General features: G+C 40.1%; 1 protein-coding gene across 5 annotated transcripts in view; it reads left to right on the top strand.

Annotated features, from left to right (window-relative positions):
• Positions 1–23,004, top strand: part of Galnt11 (polypeptide N-acetylgalactosaminyltransferase 11) — a 44,701-nt gene that overhangs the window by 2,214 nt on the left and 19,483 nt on the right. For all 5 annotated transcript variants that reach the window (XM_047559985.1, XM_047559984.1, XM_047559987.1 and 2 more), the window contains exon 2: positions 10,392–10,724. In XM_047559985.1, coding sequence (XP_047415941.1) covers positions 10,430–10,724 — 295 coding nt within the window. In that variant the 5' untranslated portion in view covers positions 10,392–10,429. The remainder of the gene's footprint in view (positions 1–10,391; positions 10,725–23,004) is intronic.

The following is a 23,004-nucleotide window of genomic DNA, read 5'->3' as shown; positions in this document are numbered from 1 at the left end:
TACCTATACCTCCGTGAGTATGAGTGTAGTCATGATCTGATGAGATTGTTTCCTAGTGACATGATAGTCATCTTGGTTTAAGAATACTATGATGTTTCAAGTCAAAGCATTCAGACTATGTCCCTGTCATTAAGTGACACATGACTATGTTTAGAAAACTTTAGGCTGGGGTTGCAGTTCAGAGGTGGAGCATTTGCCTATTATGCACAAAACATTGGGTTCTGTCTCCAGCACCGCAAAACAAAACGAAAACAAACAGAAAAAAACTTAACATTTCTTGTAGTATAGATCTGTTGGCAGTGAATTCCTCAGTTTTTTGTTTGAGAAACTCTATATTTCTTTTTCATGTTTTCAGGATAATATCAGTGCATATAACATTCTAGGTTGTCTTACAGATAACAGAACAAGCTTTTTACTCGTAAGAATCACCAGATTATCTGACCTCATTCATTGTATTCAGAGAAATAAATGTTGAATTTAAGCATTTCAGCAAGGAATTGGACATTATATACAAGGACACAGAAGATTTGAAAATGAAACAATTAAATGCTAGATCTAAAAATGCGTGGCCAAAATTTAGAATTTGGTAGATTTAACAGCACATTAGTCCCTACAATAAAGAAAAAATCTGATAAACTGAATGATCAGAAGAAACCTCTTTGAATGAAGTGTCACAGGGGAAAGGATGGAAAACTGAAGAGCGTGAGAAATAGAGGATGTAGGGAGAAGGTCTGCCATTGCTTGGAAACCTAGGATAGAGGGAAGAGCGGAACAAATACTTGAAGAGATAAGGGCTAAGAATTTTAAATCTGATGAAAAGTAACAATTACAGAATAATAAATACTAAGAAGGATAAAATGAGTTACTTTTCCACTTCTGAATACAGTTATCCCTTACATAATCACCTTTTGACCAACAAGGGAGCACATGTGCAATAGTGCTCTCCTGAGATTACATTGGACCTGAAAACCCCTATTGCCTAGTGATTGGTGGCTGTCATGATGTCACAGTGTAGCACTGGCTTGTGTTGGTGGTGATGCTGGTGCGACATGCCTGCCTTGCTGCCTGTGGCTTGCATGCATAGCCACACAATTATGTGCAGCATGTAATGTTCCATAGTCAACGACTGTCTCACCAATGTATTTACTGTGCTGTGCTTGCATTACTTTAGAGTGTCTCTTATTGAAAAACAAGTTTACTTTAAAACTGTGCATCTTTAGGCAGGCAGGCAGCAGCCTCATGCCTTGGGTGTGCTGCATCCCTTGATTGAGTCATTTTCTTCTGTGCTTGGTTGACTCCCAGTCAGTCTGTTCATCTGACCCTGGGAGTGGTAGGTGCTCTACACACATGCATGCCGTTTGGCTTGTGTGTGCAGCAGGCATACTCTGATGTTCACATTATGATTATACTGCTCAAGGACATGTTTCTCAGCACCTCCCCATCAGTAAGTGAAGTGTAACTGACTCATTTTCTTTAACTTGAGTGAGTGTAAGTTTTCTCCTCCCTTCTTTTTCTTCCTTTCTAATTTTAGTAGTGAATTTCAGTATTCCAGTGAGAATGAGTGTTTTTCTAACAAACAAAGAATTACATGTTATTTCATTGCATTTATGTAGTTTATATGCAGGGGTTTCAAAGAATTTGAATGGAAAGAAAAGATACAACTGCTGAGTTAAGGACCTCTTAAAGACAAGATGTAGCTCAGGGGTAGGGTGCGTACCTAACTTGTGCAGTGCCCTGCCTTCAATCTCTAGCACTGTGCACAAAAAACAAAAACAAAAACCAGAAAAGAACAAGCCTTCCAGACCTAAAGGAATATTCAGTAGTGCAGGAGTTTCAGGCAGAATGGGCTCTTGGAGAGCAGAGCCCCTTGCTGGTGTCCCTGGGTGTACTGTCCTGTCTTTCCTAGAGGACAGTGAGCCTCTCACAGGTGGTGGTGCACTTGCAGAGGAAAGGTTGCATGTCTAGGGCTGCAGATGAGGAGCCTTTGTAGAGTGCAAGTGGTGAACCCTGAGTAATTTTGTATAATAATTTGCAGACTTGAACATTGATCATTATAGCTAACTCGAGAGGAGAGTTATCTTTAGTTTCATGGGAGACATAAACTTACTTTATTAGAAAAAAAAAGTCCCTGTGTGGCATACTTTTTAGAGAATGACAAATTGTTTGTTCCCTGGCAGGTGGCACAACAAAGTGATCAAGGGCTGATGTCAGATGACCAGGATTCAGTTCCCTGTTTATCTGCTTCCTAATTTGTGTTTAGGGCAGGTCACTCAATTTCTTTAAGAGCAAGAGGAGATAATCCTGTTTTTTCTGTTTTACACTGCAGGTGGTAGTGCTTTCTTGGGGTTGTCCAGGGAAGACGAAAAATGAGAAGGGATGATGTGTGTTTTATGTTGTCATCACCTGGCAATTTCACAGGGGTCAGTGGGAACAGTGCTGATGTAAATTAATATTGGCACCCACATGACTGTGGCTGAGTTAGATGTGCCTGTGTCTGTGGGAAGGCTGACAGATGTTTACTGTTTGATAATCTGGAATACAGACGCACTTAGGAAGAAAGTAGCTGGAAACCACTGAAAGGTAAACACTCAGCATTTAAAAACAGACATTTTAAGCCTCATCGGTCATTGTGAAAAGATTTCGTATTGGTAGAAAATGAACATTGTCCTGGGAAACAGATTTGTCTGGTCAGCCTTGTGGTACAAGATGTATTTTAAAGGGTGTGAGAATTCCCGCTGGATAGTGGTTCCTACAGGAAAAATTATTCTTTGAATCTTGCTTTTATAACATTTGTTCCTTGTTTAGATATCTGACAAATTAATGGAATTAAAATGTACTTTCTTTTTAGGGTGCTTAAAACCAATTCTGTTTCGTTTGTGCATTTTGGTGTGGAAATCCCCTGTGCTTCTGAGATTAAAAGGCTTTTGTACTTCCTTAGAAGCCTTAAGCTATTTAACCCTCTCCATAGTTCTTATTTTTAAGTTACAAAGTTTTTTCCCAAGATTTTTTAAGCCTCATTTTTTAAATAATTACATATTCTTTGCAGATAATGTTTTAAATCAAAGTATAAATAATTAGCTATAATGCCACCAAACCTGAATCTAATAAATTTATTTTTTGGTGATTGCTAAAAGCAGTAACATTTTGTAGATGGTGTAAGAATAAAAAGTATTAGATTATGTAGTGAAACATTAATATTGGTGAAATTTCAGGTGGTCTTAAAGTATTTTCCTTTTTGCTAATCTGTATATGTTGAGTTTTTAGTGCAATAGTGAGAGCTTCAAACGTGAGTCAGAGGTATCCTGAGTGGTAACTGGTATACAGGGCTCCTGCCGTGTTGCCTGCTTTTTCTTTAGGATTTCATGTGATTTTCCAAAGAAAGAGTATTATTCAGTACGTTGACTAGGTGGTGAGACTATACCTAGAAGGTCCGCGGTGTCACTGACACCTCACACCGCCAGCCCCAGTTCAGTAACTGGGGTGTGTCCTTGCCAATAGGATGTCTGTGAGAATCCTTGGAAGTCCTCTTCAGCTCAAGCACAGTGCAGTGCAGATGGTCTCTGACTTTAGTTTGACTTGGGATTCCTTGACTTTGTTGTGGTTCAGAAGCCATGTACTTTGGGTAGAAGCTGCTTCACAGTTTAAATTTTGTTCCTCTGTGTGCCCCCATAATGGAGGTGGCCTTGGTTTCATTACAGATAGTCCTGTAGTGAATAGCTTTCTGTGTGCATTTTCTCCTACTTCTACATGTGGGGTGGATTACTAGGAGTCATGTTGCTGAGTCAGAGGGTGACTGCATCTGACTTCCCTGGATGTTGCCAGATTGCCCTGCACAGACACTGTGCAGTACACATGAGAGCCTGCAGGCCCACCACCAGAAAGTGCGGTCATGCCTCTCGGTTTTGTAAGTTGGGAAATGCTATCTCAGTGTAATTGTAATTTTCATTTCTCTTATGTGAGCAGGGTGGCGTGTTTTTTCACATGGTTAAGAACCATTTGTCTCTTTCTGTAAATAGTCTGTGGGCTTGTTGGTCTTTACCTTTAGGATTTCTTTCTTTCTTTTTTTTTTTTTGGTACCAGGGATTGAACCCAGGGGTACTTAACCACTGAGCCACATCCCCAGCCCTTTTTTATGTTGTATTTTTTTTTTTTTAGAGATAGGGTATTACTGAGTTGCTCAGGGCCTTGCTAAGTTACTGACACTGGCCTTGAACTTATAATCCTCCTGCCTCAGCGTCCCAAGTTGCTCATGTTACAGGAATGCACCATCACACCCAACTAAGGGTTTCTTTATTTGAGAGTGACTGAGTGACCTGGGGTGACCCCAGTGATTTCCAGCCACCTGGTGCCTTTAGTACCTTCCTGGGAGTGGGAGCAGGAACAAAGACTTGCTCATAGTCAGTAGACTAGTAAAGGAAATGCAACATCAGCCCTTGATAGGGTTGTGACTGCTTCACATTGTGTGGTGTCTTAAGCAGACTGCAGTAGGCTGTACCTTATTTTCAGCTTGGATGAGCTTAGGGGCCATGTTGGCAGAGCTGATGTGACAAGGAACTGCAGGCTCCTCAGGGGCTTGAGTGTGGCCTTTTGCATACACCACTAAAAAGCCACAGGGAACTGAGTTCAGAGCAGTTTCTTCTCCAGCCAGGCCTCAGTGAGGCACAGCTTGACTGACAACTCAATGGCAGCTTTGGGGGCCCTATAAGAGGACCCAGTCAAGCTGTGCTCACTCTTGGCCCATGGATATTGTGAGCTAATAAATACATGTTGTTTGAAGTCACTGAGTTTGTGGTATGTGTTAAACAGCAGTGAAAAACTAGTACTGAGATCTTACCCTTTTGCTGTGATACTAGTTGCTAGTATTTTTTCTACTCTATCATTTGTCCTTGGTATCCAAAGGTTTTCTTTATGTGTTTTAATATAATCTACTTTATTTTTCCTCTATTGTTTTTAAAATTTTTAGTCATAACTAGTTAAAATTTTGCCCATTCCCTGATAGTGGGGTTTTCTTGTGTTTCCTTGTAGTACTCAGGGCTTCACCGTTCACATTTACATGCCAGGTGTAGACTGTGCATGATGTGAGGAAGGAACCCTTGCGTGTCCTTTTCCATATGATTAAACAGTTATCTCGACAGCCTTAGTAAAGAGTCACGCACATGCTGGGGTTTGCGGTGCTGCCTCTCTTCACACTAAGCTGCGCTGAGTTTCTCTGTGCTTACGCTTGCTTTCCAAAGGCACCTGAGCAATTGGTCTGCTTTCATTCCCTTTCCCGCTGGTTCATCACCCCGTGGTGGATCATGCCACGCAGCTCAGAAACGCAAGCTCTGTCGTTTCTTATCCAGGAGGGCTCGACTCACTCCTGGTTCTTTTTCCAGGGTTTCCCAGGAGTCCTGTGCTTGTTCACCCTTTTCCAAATGAATTTAATAATCAACTTGTCTAGCTCCAGAAAAAAATCTGATAGCGTTAAGCGTGTACTTAATATTTCATTGTATCTTAAGATTTTTGCGTTCATATTCATAAATGAGATGTTTAGGAGAGAGGTTGAGTCTTTGCTAGATTTTAATAGCAATATTATACTTATTTCAATAAAACAAATTTGGAAGATTTCCTTTTTAAAAATGTTATTTAGCTTAAGTGTTTAGCTTAGGGCTTTAAAGGATTGGAAGAGTCCCCTATTACACTCTGCCTGGTTGTTTTTATGGTTGCTTTTTTTATTCCCCTGTCTTTCTGGTGTTTGGGTTTTTTTAAGGAACTCTTTTGTGACTTCATTTCTTCTCTAGTGATTGGGGTTTAGGGTTTTTTTGAGACTGCTATCAATTTGTGTAAGCTGTATTTTCATTAAAAGTTATTTTTTAGAGTTGCTGGGTATAGCCCAATGTTAGAGAGAACGCTTGCCTTGCAGGCAGGGTCAGAGATGGGGGGTGGTGGACAAATGTTATCTTTCTAAGTTTTCAAATTGGTGTGGGTAGAATTGTATAAAGTCATCTCTTGATCTTTAAAAGTTGTTCCTGTAGTGTTTTCAGGATTAGCTGTAGGAAGCCTTGGATCTAGAGAAGGAGGACTTGAGACTTGCTGGCATGCTGGGTGTTTTCTTAATGGAAACGCCAGAGAGGCAGTGCAGACTAGTGAGCCAGCTGCCTTCCTTGCTTTCCCTCCTCATAGTGAATTGTGTTCCCCTGGTTACACTCAGTCTCAGGAAAGACTTCAGGTTGCTCAGATGCTAAACGGTGTCCTAAAACCGTTTCTGGAAGAGAGAAATGCTTTTAAAGATTATGCAGGCAGAGCCTATTAGCCCTGGGCACTGCGCTAGGTAGTTGCAGATCATCCCTGCCTGTCTTCAAGGGCTTGCTTACAGGTAGAGAATGCTCACACTGTAAGCATACTGGTGTTTTTGTTTTTGTTTTTGTTTTGATACTGGGGATTGAACCCAGGGGTGCTACACCTCAGAATTGCATCCCTAGCCTTTTTAATTTTTAGACAGGGTCTCGTTAAGCTGCCCAGGCTGACCTTGAACTTGCCATCCTACTGCCTTTGCTCCCCAAGTTGCTGGGATTACAGGTGTGTACCTCACTGCCTGGCTTTGCACACTGTTCATTGAGACCTCTACAGTTCACATATCTGGAAAGCATGTTCTCCTGTCATTAGCTATGCCCATCTGCAGTCTCATGGTTGGGCATCTTGTTTTCTGACCACTTCGCAGATCACTATCTGGCAACAGCTGTTACTCAGCCACACCATCACCTCTTATCCATTGGCCTGTCCACATTTTCATCCTGATGAATTCTTCCACACCCTCCTGCCTCCCCTTGCCTAGCTTAAATCTGAACCATCATTATAATCATCGCAGTGTGTACTCTGCCTCATTCCTGTTCTTCAGTACCTCCCTGGAAAGTCCTCTCACCTAAAAAAGCACCTGTCCCTGAGTAACTACCAGACCATGACTAGAGAAAACCAAACTGACTTGTCTCAGTTTAAATTCCACCTGGTTAGCCTTTCATTCATTTAATTTTGAAAATATATTCCATTTATTTCTAACTGCTCCATTTTTGACTATATTAACTATTAGGTTTATGTTTGAAAGCATTTGCTCACTAGTGGTTTTGTATTAACTATGTGCTTTGACCCTCCTTTCAAAAGCTTTTAACTGTGGGTATTGAAACCAGGGGTAGTTGCCTGTAGAAGACGAAAGAAGTAGTATGAAGCAGAGACAGTATTGTGTGGATGCCAGATTTGTTGTTTATCAGTCTAGATTGGATTAAAATTTCAGCTTTTGATTTTTGTTTGGCTCTTTTAATGTCTTTAAGCAGGTAGGGCTTATTAAGTTACAGGCCTCTGATTGCTTTGCACTTTCTTTAAGGGTTGACTTGCTCTGTCTAAAAACTGTTACTTCTGAACACTATTATGGCTAATTACATAAATGATTTTATGCATGTCTCTCATTTTACATGTCCTTAATTTAGTGTAATGATTTGCTACATGAGAAATGTTCTTTAAAGAATTATAACATGGTGTGGGGAAAATAATAGCTTCTTAATAGAGTCCTTGAGAGTTAATACATTTTACTATTATGGAAACTGAGGAATCTTGATTTGTTCCATTTTGGATTTGAGGAGCAAGGGGGTTATTGGGTGAAGAATCAAGAGTTGGACAATTCCTGTGGGAGAAGTCTTTGAACAAAAACCATTTTCATTTTACCCTTAGATTCTCACAGGCCACCAAGAGGGAAAAACCAATGATCAGGCAGTAGATAAAATGGAAAATCATTTCCCATTTCTATCACAGAGACTTTAATTTTGAAATTGGACAATGAGTTCCTTGAGTTGTTTCTCATACCTTTTCTGAATAATCAGTATGGCGGTCTTTCTGACCTGATTCTCATACTGTTGTTGACTAAGGTAGTCATGGTCTCTGTGCATGGCATTAAGGTACTGTGTGGCCACCACAGAAGAATAATACATCTGTTTAGAAGTTCCCAGCATTCTGCAGGCGTGTCGATGACCGCATTGCAGTAGTTTTCCATTCAGCTGTTACAAGCTCAGGGGACTCTGCATGGAATAGGACAGACAAAAGCTCTTGTTCTAGTGGCACTTCCTTTCTAGCACAGAAGAGGTTAGACAGTAACTGCCCAGTCCAACGAGCAAGTAGCCGTGTGTAGGAAAGAGGAGAGTAAGATCCATGGAATAAGGAAGGGAAGATTTGATAGGAAAGGTTTGAGTTGCAGTTTAAATAAGGTAGTCGTCCAGGTGTGGTGCCTTCTCATACCTCATTGAGACAGTGCTACATGAGCACTCTGAAGTTCCCGCCAGGAGGAGGACTCTAGGCAGAGGCAGAGCCGACGCGTAGACCCTAATGGAATATGATCAGTGTGTTTGCTCACCCACAGGCAGCCCTGTGCCTAGGGCACAGTGAATGAGGAGGGATGTAGTAGGAGGTATAGTCAAAGTGGTAAAATGTCAGGTTATGTAGGAACTTGTAGGTCGTTTTAACAGATGGGTACCATTCATATTATATTATAAATGTTAACTTTAGATCTAATGAGGAAAAATCAATAAGAAAAAATTAACACTTGTTGAATTTCTCCTACATTCACCCTGTAACTATTTTTCCAGCATCTTTTGTGGGATAGTCATTGTGCCAAGTAAAGGTAATAGATTGAAGAAGCAGATAACAAAAGCCAGCCCCAGTCCTTATGGAGATGTCCTCTGTCCAGCGAGCGGCAGGGTATAGCTTTCGTGGCAGTACTTTCCTTGGGGCCTGACTCCTTTGCACTATGGTCTAGCTCCCTTGCTGGTGTTACCGCTAGTGGGAATTTATGTTTGGTTGGTTTTTGAATTTGTTTTAAATTGACTTGTAGTTGTTACAGTGCTGGGTCTTCTCTGGAAGCTAAGGCAGCGCAAAGGCCCCCCTTCGAATCCCAGTTCTTAGGATCAAGTCAGAAAGATTTCAGACATGTTACATGTTCAGACATGAGTTTATTGAAGGGATAGGGAAAGGGAAAGGGGACACACTTAAGGGAGAAAGTGGTTCCTCGGAGAAAGGAGAGGCTGGTATCTCTCTCCTGCCTTCTAGTTTTATTGGGGTTCCAGGGAAGTTTCCAGAGTCCTGCCCAAGTCCACCTCTTGACTTTTGACTGACAGTAGGATGACATCAGACTTTCAAGTCCTCACTGACATGCAACACTAGGTCACTTTGGCCATGCTGACTGGTTCTAACTGGATTCTTAACAATAAATTCCTATAGATTTTATCGTTAGGAGGAACTCCCCTTTCTCCCTGAGTTCTGGGGTCTGGTCTGTGAGAAGTATAAAAGTCTCCCCCTTCAGGGTTACTTGGGTTTTTCCTAGCGACATTATTTCAGGCCTGCATTTCTCCTGCAGATAGCAGGTAGCTTGCTGAGGAAAGTGATATACCCTGTCCACATTTGCCAGGCAAGTATCTGCAGATTTTTTCTGTGTATGTTTCTTACATAGGATTTCTCTGCCCTGTGTTTTGTTCCGTGGGCCCTCAGGAAGTCATGTGAGCCTCCATGAAGAGCAGGTGTTTCAGAAGGTGTAGAAAAACTTGCTGTATGATGCTATATTTTGTTCTTCTTGCCCTGTTTTATGGGACATCATAAGGACAGGGAAAACAGAATTACCTCAACTTTTCATTTGAAAATAACTGTTAGGGACTGAGATTGTGGCTCAGTGGTAAATTGCTTGCCTAGCATGTGTGAGGCACTGGGTTCAATTCTCAGCACCACATATAAATAAATAAATAAAGGTCCACTGAAAACTTACAAAAAAAAATTTTTTTTTTTTTTTTTTTTTTTTTTTTAAAGAAAATAACTTAGATCTAGAGTACGCTCAGGGGCAGGTGTAACATTTAATTAGCTATGAGAACCATTTTTTTTAAGTTGCTATATTTAATAACAGATTTTAAGATCCTTGCTTTAGAAAGGAGTCTATGGACTGGGGGATGTCACTTAGTGGTAGAACACTTGCCTGCCGTGCTTGTGGCCCTGGGTTCTACTCCAGCACCGTAAAATATACAGAAAGCATCTTGTACCTCTACAGTTGGGAAACTGTAAATGTCCTGTTGTGGCACACGTATACTTGCATTTTTCTCATAAAATGTCGGAACCTGGAGAACATTGCCAGACTGAAGGCCGGGAGCAAAGGTGAGGAAGTGCCGTTGGCAGGGAGGCGTGAGTTGGCGTGGGCACATAGCACCTTGGCCTGCTCTTCTAATCCTTGGACCCTTTTTAAAAAAGTTCCATGCTGTCAGATGTCTTCCTGGGACTGAATCAGTACGAGCAGGGGTCTTGGTTGATGGTTTGGAAAATGGTGAGTGTATTTGGTGGGCCACTTAAAGTGTAATACAGCGTCTAATACACTATCCTTTTTTTTTCAGGAAACTGAAAATGGCCCTTCAGCTATGCTAGGTCTATAATGGGAAGTGTCACACTTCGATATTTCTGTTATGGGTGCCTCTTTACATCTGCGACCTGGACAGTTTTGCTCTTTGTTTACTTTAACTTCAGTGAAGTGACTCAGCCACTTAAGAATGTGCCCATCAAGGGGTCTGGGCCCCACGGACCATTTCCCAAAAAATTCTACCCCCGTTTCACGCGAGGTCCAAGTCGGGTGTTAGAGCCACAGTTCAAAGCAAACAGAATTGGTGATGTGCTTGGTAATGGCATTGAAGATCCAGAAAAAGGCCACCCAAAATTCTCTTCTGAATTGGGTAAGTATACCAGCAGCCATATCAAAGTATCTAGTAGGTGGGAGTTATTATTTAAATTGCATTGCTCAGAGGACTACAAGTGTGCCATTTTTTCCCCACACTGATTTATTTTGTGTTTGGAAACTAGCTGAGGTTCTGTGATTTTTTTTCTTTTTTCTTTCTTTCTTTTTTTTTGCAGATCAGTGGGGGAATTATATTCTGAATTTTCCAGCTCTAACTTAAGTATTTTATGAGGATTTGGGAGAAACTAATAAGGTCCAAAAGGAAATAAAGAAATAAAAAGGGTTAGAAAGAAAACAGAACCTGCAGGAGAAGATTTTAATTGCTATGATTATTTAGTAAGGGGAAGAAATAGTTGAAAGGTGACTGTTTAACTTATTTTGAAAGGCAGTTTTAACTAAAACAGAACGTAAGTATGCATTATGTTTAGAAAAGCTGGGGTTACTCATATCTAATAAGATTTCCACTTATGAGAATTAAGACCATGGGATATATATATGTTAAACATAGTTTATGAAATCTTAGTATATTATATTCTGTTTAATCTGGAAACAGGAATCTACTGGAATGCATTGCAAATTTTGTTTTAGGTGAGCCATTTTGCTTATCTTTAAAACTTAGAGTTAACTTTGATCTTGTTGTAGAATAAAACAATATAGTGATTTTGAGAGATTGAGAGAGTGGTAGAATATAAAGGAAATATCAAAACAGACATTTCAAAGAAATAAAATCAGTTTTGAGGACTTGATTCTTTAGTAAAGTTGATTAAAACTGAGTGTAAACAAAAACTAATATATAGTTCAGTTTTTGCATACACTCCTGATCATTTTCAAAAACCTTCCTTTACATTTTAAAAGCAAACGTGAAAAATTTTCTGGTTCTTTATGTTTATTTTGGTGAAAGTTTTGTAAAGAAGAAACATTTGGTTTACCATTGTGAATGAACTTTGTATTTGCCTTTGAAAGAAGTAGGGAGAGAATTGTAGATATTCAAAGTCACAAACCCAGATTACCTAAGTGAAAAACTAAATTCCTTGTAGAAAATTCTTAACAATGTACAAATATACTATTACAGCAATAAATGAATTCATAGTTGCAGAGGACTAGATGTGTAAAAATCAATTGGGTTTCTATACATCAGCAATGAGTGGTCCAAAAAATGAAGTTACAAGAACAATTCCATTTATCATGGTATCATGCAGAATAAAATACTTAGACATAAATCTAGCCAGTGAGGTGTAAGGTCTGTGTGCCGAAAACTGCAGAACAATACTAAAGTCAGAGCAGACCTCGATAAGTGGAAAGACAGAACGTGTTTGTGAAATGAGTTACTGAGTATTGTGAAGATGTCAGTATTACCCAAACAACCTGTAAACTCAGTGCAGTTTCTATCAGAATCCCAGTGGTCTTAATCAAAATGATGGGAAAGCTTTTCCTAAAATTAATATAGAATTGCAGGGGACCCTGAATAGCCAGAACACTTGTGGAAAAGAACAAAGTTGGAGGACTCAAGTTTTAAAACTTCCAGCTACAGTCATCAAAACCACTTTTTCTGACATAAGGATAGATCAATGGATAGAACTGAGAGTCCAAAAGTAAACCCAGCAATATGCACGATTAATTGATTCTTCAAAAGGGGTTCTAAGACCTGTACCTCAGATAGAGCATTAATCTCCAGGATATATAAAGAACTCAAAAAACAACACCAAAAAAGCAAATAACCTAGTCAATAAATGGGCGAAGGAACTGAACAGGCACTTCACAGAAAAAAAAACATGATTGGTCAATAAATATATGAAAAAATGTTCAATATCTCTATCAATTAGAGAAATGCAAATTGAAACTAAACTGAGATTCCATCTCATTCCAGTTAGAATTGCACTTGTCAAGAATACAAGTAATAAATGTTGGCAAGGATGTGGGGGAAAAGGTGTACTCATAATGCTGCTGGTGGGAATGCAACTTGGTGCAACCATTATGGAAAGTGGTACGGAGATTCCTCAGAAAACTAGGAATGGAACCACCATTTGACCCAGTTATCCCACTTCTCAGTCTATTACCCAAAGGACTTAAAATCAGCGTACTTCAGTGATGTAGCCACATAAGTGTTTATAGCTGCTTAATTCACAATAGCTAAGCTATGGAACCAACCTAGTGTCCTTCAACATGAATGGATAAAGAAAATGTGGCATATGTACACAATAGACTATTACTCAACCATAAAGAAGAATGAAATTATGGCATTTGCTGGTAAATGGATGGATTTAGAGAATATCATGCTAAGTGAAATAAACCAATCCCAAAAAACCAAAGGCCAAATGTTCTCTCTGATAAGTGGATGCTAACACAGAACAAGGGGATTGGGAAGAATAGAAGTTCAGTGGATTAGACAAAGGGGAATGAAGGGGAGACGGGAATAGGAAAAACAGTAGAATGAATCAGACAAAACGTTCCTATGTTCATATATGAATAAGCCACAGTGAAACTGTACATCATGTACACCCATAAGAATGGGATCCTAATTAGAATAGGTCATACTCCATATATGTATATTATGTCAAAATACACTCTACTGCCTTGTATATCTAAGAACAAATCTAAAAGAATTAAAATTTTTTTAGAAAAAGGCGGGGGCTAAGACCACTAAATGAGGAAAAAATAGCCTTTTCATCACATGGTGTTGGGGCAAGGGGGTGTCCTCATGCAAAGGATGGTTTTGGGTCATTCCTTCAGACTACTTGGAAAAATTAGCTCAAAATGGACCATAGATCTAAATATAAGAGTGAAAACTTTAAAACACCTACAAGGATAAGTCTTCATGATCTTGGACTTGGCAGTGATTTCTAAAATGTAACACTAAAAATACAAGCAGTGAAGAAAAAAATAGGTAAATTGAAGTACATCAAAATAAAAACTTTTTTTTTTTCAAACTTTGAACACAACTTTATTTTTTAAAATTTTATTTATTTTTTTAAATTTATTTTTATTGTAAACAAATGGGATACATGTTGTTTCTGTTTGTACATGGAGTAACAGCATATCATTTGCATAATCATACATTTACATAGGGTAATGATGTTTGATTCATTCCGTTATTTTTTTTCTTCCCCCCACCCCTCCCACCTCTCTTTTCCCTCTACACAGTCCCTCCTTCCTCCATTCTTGCCCCCCTCCCACCCCCCATTATGTGTCATCATCCGCTTATCAGTGAGATCATTCGTCTTTTGGATTTTTGAGATTGGTTTATCTCACTTAACATGATATTCTCCAATTTCATCCATTTACCTGCAAATGCCATAATTTTATTATTCTTTATAGCTGAGTAATATTCCATTGTATATATATATCAGTTTCTTTATCCATTCATCAATTGAAGGGCATCTAGGTTGGTTCCACAGTCTGGCTATTGTGAATTGAGCAGCTATGAACATTGATGTGGCTGTATCTCTGTAGTATGCTGATTTTAAGTCCTTTGGGTATAGGCCGAGGAGTGGGATAGCTGGGTCAAATGGTAGGTCCATTCCAAGTTTTCTAAGGAATCTCCACACTGCTTTCCAGAGTGGCTGCACTAATTTGCAGCCCCACCAGCAATGTATAATTGTACCTTTTTCCCCACATCCTCTCCAACACCTATTGTTGCTTGTATTCTTGATAATCGCCATTCTAATTGGGGTGAGAATGGAATCTTAGTGTAGTTTTGATTTGCATTTCTCTTATTACTAAAGATGGTGAACATTTTTTCGTGTTTGTTGATTGCTTGTAGATTTTCTTCTGTGAGGTGTCTGTTCATATCCTTAGCCCATTTGTTGATTGGGTTATTTGTATTCTTGGTGTAGAGTTTTTTGAGTTCTTTATATATTCTGGAAATTAGTGCTCTATCTGAAGTATGAGTGGCAGAGATTTTCTCCCACTCTGTAGGCTCTCTCTTCGCATTGCTGATAGTTTCCTTTGCTGAGAGAAAGCTATTTAGTTTGAATCTATCCCAGTTATTGATTCTTGCTTTTATTTCTTGTGCTATGGGAGTCCTGTTAAGGAAGTCTGATCCTAAGCCAACAAGGTGAAGATTTGGACCTACTTTTTCTTCTATAAGATGCAGGGTGTCTGGTCTGATTTCAAGGTCCTTGATCCATTGTGAGTTGATTTTTGTGCAGGGTGAGAGATAAGGGTTTAGTTTCATTCTGTTGCATGTGGATTTCCAGTTTTCCCAGCACCATTTGTTGAAGAGGCTCTCTTTTCTCCATTGCATATTTTTGGCACCTTTGTCTAGTATGAGAAAATTGTATTCATTTGGGTTTGTGTCCGAGTCCTCTATTCTGTACCATTGATCTACCTGTTTATTTTGGTGCCAATACCATGCTGTTTTTGTTACTATTGCTTTGTAGTATAGTTGAAATTCTGGTATTGCGAAACCCCCTGTTTCATTCTTCCTGCTAAGGATTGCTTTAGCTATTCTGGGTTTCTTATTCTTCCAGATGAATTTCATGATTGCTTGCTCTATTTCTGTAAGGTACATCATTGGGATTTTAATTGGAATTGCATTGAATCTGTATAGCACTTTTGGTAGTATGGCCATTTTGACAATATTAATTCTTCCTATCCAAGAACATGGGAGATCTTTCCATCTTCTAAGGTCTTCCTTAATTTCTTTCTTCAATGTTTTGTAGTTTTCATTGTAGAGATCTTTTACCTCTTTGGTTAGATTGATTCCCAAGTATTTTATTTTTTTTGAGGCTATTGCAAATGGGGTTGTTTTCCTCATTTCCCTTTCAGTTGTTATGTCGCTTGCATATAAAAATGCTTTAGATTTATGCGTGTTGATTTTATAGCCTGCTATTTTCCTGAATTCATTGATGAGGTCTAGAAGTTTTCTGGAGGAGTTTTTTGGATCCTCTAAATATAGAATCAGGTCATCAGCAAATAGTGACAGCTTAAGTTCCTCTTTTCCTATTTGTATCCCTTTAATTTCTTTAGTCTGCCTAATTTCTCTGGCTAGAGTTTCGAGGACAATGTTGAATAGAAGTGGTGAAAGAGAACATCCCTGTCTTGTTCCCGTTTTTAAAGGGAATGGTTTCAGTTTTTCTCCATTAAGAATGATGTTGGCCATGGGCTTAGCGTAAATAGCCTTTACAATGTTCAAGTATGTTCCTACTATCCCGATTTTTTCTAGTGTTTTGAGCATGAAGAGTGTTATATTTTGTCAAACGCTTTTTCTATGTCAATGGAAATAACCATATGATTCTTATCCTTAAGTCTGTTGGCATGATGGATTACGTTTATTGATTTATGAATGTTGAACCATCCTTGCATTCCAGGGATGAACTCCACTTGATCGTGGTGCACGATTTTCTTAATATGTTTTTGGATTCGGTTTGCCAATATTTTGTTAAGGATCTTTGCATCTGTATTCATCAAGGATATTGGTCTAAAATTTTCTTTCCTTGATGTGTCTTTGTCTGGTTTGGGCAAGAGGGTGATATTAGCTTCATAAAATGAGTTCGGTAGGGTACCCTCCTTTTCTATTTCCTGGAATACTTTGAGAAGTATTGGAATGAATTCTTCTTTGAAGGTCTTGTAGAACTCAGCTGACAATTCGTATGGTCCTGGGCTTTTCTTGGATGGTAGGTTTTTAATGGCTTCTTTTATTTCATTGCTTGAGATTGATCTGTTTAAATTGTGTATGTCCTCCTGGTTCAGTTTGGGAGGAGCATATGTCTCTAGAAATCTGTCAATATCTTTGGTAGTTTCTATTTTGTTGGAATACAGATTTTCAAAGTAGTTTCTCATTATGTTCTGTATCTCAGTGGTATCTGTCATGATATTTCCTTTTGCATCATGTATTTTAGTAATTTGAGTCTTCTCTCTCCTTCTCTTTGTTAGTGTGGCTAAGGGTTTGTCTATTTTGTATACTTTCTCAAAGAACCAACTTTTTGTTTTGTCAATTTTTTGAATAGTTTCTTTTGTTTCAATTTCATTGATTTCAGCTCTGATTTTAATTATTTCCTGTCTTCTACTACTTTGCTGTTATTCTGTTCTTCTTTTTCTAGGGCTTTGAGCTGTAATGTTAGGTCATTTAGTTGTTGACTTTTCATTCTTTTCTGGAATGCGCTCCATGCAATGAATTTTCCTCTTAGTACCACTTTCATAGTGTCCCAGAGATTTTGATATGTTGTATCGTCATTCTCATTGACCTCTAAGAATTTTTTAATCTCCTCCCTGATGTTTTCTGTTATCCATATTTCATTCAATAGCATATTATTTAGTCTCCAGGTGTTGGAGTAATTTCTCTTTTTTATTTTGTCATTGATTTCTACTCTCAGTCCATTATGATCTGATAGAACACAAGGCAGTATCTCTATTTTTTTACATTTCCTAAGGGCTGCTTTGTGGCATAACATATGGTCTATTTTCGAGAAGGTTCCATGTGCTGCTGAGAAGAAAGTGAATCTGCTCGTTGATGGATGGAATATTCTATACATGTCTATTAAGTCTAAGTTATTGATTGTGTTATTGAGTTCTATGGTTTCTTTGGTTGGATTTTGTTTGGAAGATCTATCTAGTGGTGACAGCGGTGCATTAAAGTCACCCAGAATTATTGTGTTGTGGTCTATGTGATTCCTGAAATTGAGAAGGAATTGTTTGATGTACAGGGATGCACCATTGTTTGGGGCATAAATATTTACTATCGTTATTTCTTCCTGATTTATGGTTCCCTTAAGCGGTATGAAATGTCCTTCTTTGTCCCTTCTGACTAACTTTGGCTTGAAGTCCACTTTATCTGATATAAGGATGGAAACCCCCGCTTTTTTACTGAGTCCATGTGCATGGTAGGTTTTTTCCCATCCTTTCACCTTTAGTCTGTGGATGTCTTTTTCTATGAGATGAGTCTCTTGCAGGCAGCATATTGTTGGGTCTTTCTTTTTAATCCATTCTGCCAGTCTGTGTCTTTTGATTGATGAGTTTAGGCTATTAATGTTCAGGGTTATTATTGAGATATGATTTGTGTTCCCAGTCATTTGGCTTATTTTTGGTTTTTAAGTTGGCTTGGTTTCTCCTTTGAGTGGTTTTTCTGTAAGGTAGTTCCTTCCTTTGCTGACCTATATTGTTGTTTTTCATTTCCTCCTCATGGAATATTTTGTTGAGAACATTCTGTAGTGCAGGCTTTCTATTTGTAAATTCTTTTAACTTTTGTTTATCATGGAAGGGTTTTATTTCATCTTCAAATCTGAAGGTTAGTTTTGCTGGGTATAGGATTCTTGGTTGGCAACCATGTTCTTTCAGAGCTTGAAATACATTGTTCCAGGCCCTTCTAGCTTTTAGAGAATGGGTTGGGAAGTCGGCTGCTATCTGTATTGGTCTCCCCCTATATGTAATCTGATGCTTTTCTCTCGCGGCCTTCAAAATCCTATCTATATTTTGAATGTTAGGCATTTTCATTATAATGTGCCTTGCTGTGGATCTGTTGTGATTCTGTGCATTTGGTGTTCTGTAAGCCTCTTGTATTTGATTTTCCATTTCATTCTTCAGGTTTGGGAAATTTTCTGATATTATTTCATTGAATAGGTTGTTCATTCCTTTGGTTTGTATCTCTGTGCCTTCCTCAATCCCAATAATTCTTAAATTTGGTCTTTTCATGATGTCCCATAGTTCTTGGAGATTCTGTTCATGATTTCTTACCATCCTCTCTGTTTGGGCAACTTTATTTTCAAGATTAAATATTTTGTCTTCATTGTCTGAGGTTCTGTCTTCCAAGTGGTCTAGTCTTTTGGTGATGCTTTCCATTGAGTTTTTTATTTGGTTTATTGTCTCCTTCATTTCAAGGATTTCCATTTGGTTTTTTTTTTTTTTTTTTGAGAATCTCTATCTCTTTGTTGAAATGATCTTTTGCTTCCTGCAGTTATACTTTCAGCTTATTGGTATTATCATTCATTGCCTGCATGCTCTCTTATCTCATCCTTTGCTTCGCGAATCATCTGAATCATGTATAATCTGAAGTCCTTTTCCGACATTTCTTCTAACATACTGTCATTGGATTCTATTAATATAGAATCCAGATTTGTTTGGATCATTTTCTTCCCTTGTTTTTTCTTGTTGTTCATGTAGCTTCCCCTCTAGCAGTGCAGATCTGGGGTATTGCAAATTTCCCCCTATAGGCTTATAGTGACCCTATAGGTTTCCAAAACCCTTTCTTTAAGGGGAGATCAATATTAGCAGTGCCCAAATCAGACACTATGCAATCCTAAACCAAATAGCCCCTATGCGGACAATAACAAAATTGTCATAGTAAACAAAATGAGTTCAAATATTATCTTCGGTAAAACAAACAGGTTTGCAATAAGGTCTGCAGTTTCTAATGGAGGACAAAGAGGATGCAGAGGGATGTAGAATGTGGATGTTAATGGGATAAGAAAAGAATATACAGAAGTTCTAGAAAATAGGGTGAGAGTGTAATCAAAAGAAATCGGATGTTAGCATGCAAAAAAGGGAGAAAGAGACTCTGAGGGAACAGGTAAACAAAAGGAAAAGAGAGCAAGAAAAGTAAAGAAATAAAAACTTAAATTTTTCAAAAGGAGATAAAAGAAAATCTACAGTATAACAGTCATATAGTAATGAAACCTCCCAGAGTTCAGTAGCCTGATGCATGAGAGGTACCTGACAATGAGCTTCATGTCTCCAGCAGGCATCTCAGGATGGGATTTGCCCCACCTAAATAATTCTTGCTTCCAGGATTATGCAAGATGGCTGCTCTGGCTTCGAAATGTGTTGGCAAATGGGGAGCTGCAGCTCAGGGGTGGACGTGGTCAGCAGGAGGTCCTGGAGAGGGGATGCCGTTGGTGCGGCAGGGGTCCTGGAGGTCGGGTGTGGTTGTGGGATCCTGGAGGCCGGGTGCAGTTGGTCTGGGGTCCCAGTGATAGGGAGCAGTCAGTTGGACTGGGGGTCCTGGCGGCAGGGAGCAGTCAGTCGATGTGAGGGCCCCAGAGGCAGGGAGTGATGGGTCTGGCTGAGGGATCCTGGAGACAGTGCTCAGTCAGTCCGGCCAGAGGTCCTACGGGGCCTGGCTATTGTCTCAAAATGGTGGCGTCCACGTGTAATCAAACCTGCAGGTACTGTAACAGTGTACTTCCAGGCGACAGCAGGCAGCTGGTGCTGCACTGGTGGTTGGTGATCACTTTGCTGACTGTTGTTGGACGATTGGGAGGTGAACCTCGTGGGTTGCGTGATGGATAGGGGTAAGGCAGGTGATGGACAGGCGAGAGGCAGGCAAATGGCAGATGATAGACGCCTGACAGTGAGCAATCTGCACTCATAAAAGGCGTCGATTTGCTGGCAGACTGCAGGTCATCACAGCAGACAAATGGGGTAAACACCAGGGGATCGATAACAGCAAAAACTGCCTCACCGAGAAACAGATATCCTGGGCTTGAAACCGGAGTTACGGAGCAGCAAGGAACGCAGCCTCCCTCTAGTCTGCCATCTTGGATCCCCCCTGAACACCAAAATAAAAACTTTTGTGCATTGAGAACACTTAAGTTAAAAAAGATAGTGCACAGGATGGGAGAAAATATTTGCAAATTATATCTCTAAGAAGAACCCAGTATCCTGAATATGTAAAGAATTCTTCCAACTCAACAATAAAAAGGCAAACAGTTCAATTTAAAAATGGTGAAAGATTTGTTAGCTATCTCTCCAAAGCTATTCCAATGATCAACAGACCCAAGAAGATCTTAACAGAATTTTTATTATGGAAATACAGATTAAAACCAGAGGGAGAGAACCGTTCACACTTCCCCATGGTGCTAATGAAGATGAAAGCACCAGTGAAGGTTGGTGGGGGGCATTGGGTGGTGCACCACTGGACAGGTTGGTGGTTCCCCAGTAAGTGGAGCAGGATTGCCAGTAGTTTTTACCCCGGAGTTATACCTGGAAGAATTGCTAACACCGGCCCCAGCAGTAGAGAGCTTGCCAAGTACTCTGAGGCCCTGGGGTCCATCCCAGGCACTGCGTACCCACACATGCAAAAGAACTGCAATGGGGTGTAAAAACTTGTACACAGAGGTTCATGGCAGCACTGTTCTCAAAGCTACACAGGTAGAAATAGCTCAGGCTAGCCAGCTGATGAAGGGAATGTGTGGGTCCACCCACACTTGAGCGTACTCTTCGTCATGAACAGGAGTGAAGTTATCATGCATGATGCAGCGTGGATGAACCTTGCAAAACATGCCAAGTGAATGAGGCTAGACACGGGGCACCTGCTGTGGGATCCGTTTGTGTGAAACATACAGAAGAGGCAACTGCATGGACAGAAAGTAGACTAGTGGTGGCCAGGGGCTGGGCAGGGCAGGGCAGGACATTGAGGACTGCTTCAGTGGGTCCAGGGTCCCATTGTGGAGTGGGGAAATGCTTTGCAGCTAGGTAATAGTTAGAGTGTACAGCATTGTGAATGTGCTACATGTCAGTTATGGTACTTTTTAGGATAATCCATTACTACAATTAAAAATGGAAGAGCCTGTCTAAATTCTAAAACGGAAACAATTTAGAAGGAATTAGTTGTCCCGACCCGCGGGACATCAACGCAGGACGGCGAACCTAAGAGAGAAGGAATGAAAGGGACAAGAGACACAGGGAGTGACAGCAAGACAGGAATTCTGATCAAGCTGCAAATTTTTATTGTTCTCACGGGTATTTATGCTGAGGGAATGAGGGGTGTGACGAGACGCAGGCTGGTTGGCTGTGTTTTTCTTTTGGACTCCTGATAAGGTGCAAGTTCACGCTGGCGGGAAGGTGAAATTCCAGAAGAGAAGCGGGGGCGGGCCATAGGCAGAACTATCAGCCGGGAGTGGGGAGGGGCGCGCTCCGGGAATCCGTCAGCCATCAGCTGCAGGGTGCCTGAGTCAGCTGCAGGGTGCCTGAGTCAGCTGCAGGGTGTTTGCACAGAGGAGGCAACCGCAAAATGTTCCCTGGGCTGCTGCTTATCGTAAAGGTCAGAACGTTCTCAGAATGAGAACTTCTTCTTGGTCCCTGACAATTAGTATAAATCAGTATAGTAATATCTAAGATTGCTGATTTATGAAGTTATCAGTAAACAATTATAGAAAAGAAATTGAAAAATTATATTTTAGAAAGATTATCAATAATAAATTTAAAATTACAAACATTTCTTCATTTAATCTGCAGTTAATTATAAAGTAATTGAAATAACTCCTAATTAACGAGGTTTGGCTGTAGTTGTATTTGGACAGGGAAGGAAGAAAAATGTGTAGAAGTGATCTTTTAATTTGAAATAATTTTTCCTCAAGAGATCTTTGTTAGGAAAAGGTTCTTTCTAATCTGGACAAGAGGTCTGTGTGGTGACATCTGAATGGAGGAGCACTGAGAATCTGCCAGGTGCCAACCTGGTGCTGGGTATCCAGCGATGCCGATTTCATTTCTTCCACATTTATGCCAAAGCCTCTTCTCTGGTGGACTTTCCGTCCTAGGTGAGGTGCAGATAGCAGTGTGTTGTCGTGTGCTGGGAAGGCTGTCCTGCTTTGCTCTGGCCACAGGCACATTCAGAGCTCATGCTGCCCCAGACACCAGGCACGCTGTACCCAAGAGCACTGGGAAGCACCCCAGGCCCTGTCACCCATGCCTGAATGACAGGAGCCGGTGCTAAAGAACAGAGTTGCCCCTTCGCTTTCAGAACCCTGCATCTCCCAGTTCCTCTGGTAGTGAAAGTGTTCATTCTTTTCAGCATCTGTTGGTGTCCGTGGGCTTAGCTTTCCGTGGGTAGAACTGGGAAGTGCTTTTCACAGGGAGTTGTTCTGCAAGGAGAGGCTGAGGGTTCCACGTGGGAAAGGGGCACAAAAGGGGCGGCTTTCATTCTAAGCAGGTGAGAGTTCTGGCGGAACACAGAGGAAGCAGGGGAAGCACAGCGGCTGGGGAGGCCTGCGCAGGAGCTCCTGGGCAGTGAAGCCCTGCTCACACGAAGCCTGTCACTAGTCTTTTCGGGCAGGTTCATATAAAAATTGACCAAGATTGGTGGCTGTTGAAGTCATTGGGATTTAATGATTCACTGCTTTGTGGAAAATTATAAGAAGAAAATTTGTCTTGATCACAGGTATGTCTCTTGAATATAAAATGCTTTTAAGATTCTGACCTGTGAGCAGGTGGTGTTTATGGTTAAGGCATACGTCACTTTTCCCCACATGATAAGAATTCGACCTTAATCTCAGTTTACCTATTTGAAACTGGAGTCTTGATTTGAGAAATATGAGTCTTCTCCGGTAAATAATAGGGTCGAGTCG

The sequence above is a fragment of the Sciurus carolinensis genome, chromosome 8 (assembly GCF_902686445.1).
Source record: "Sciurus carolinensis chromosome 8, mSciCar1.2, whole genome shotgun sequence".
Classification (NCBI taxonomy): Eukaryota; Metazoa; Chordata; class Mammalia; order Rodentia; family Sciuridae; genus Sciurus; species Sciurus carolinensis.
Note: the sequence above shows the minus strand (reverse complement) of the source record. Positions and strands in the feature narration are given on the sequence as shown.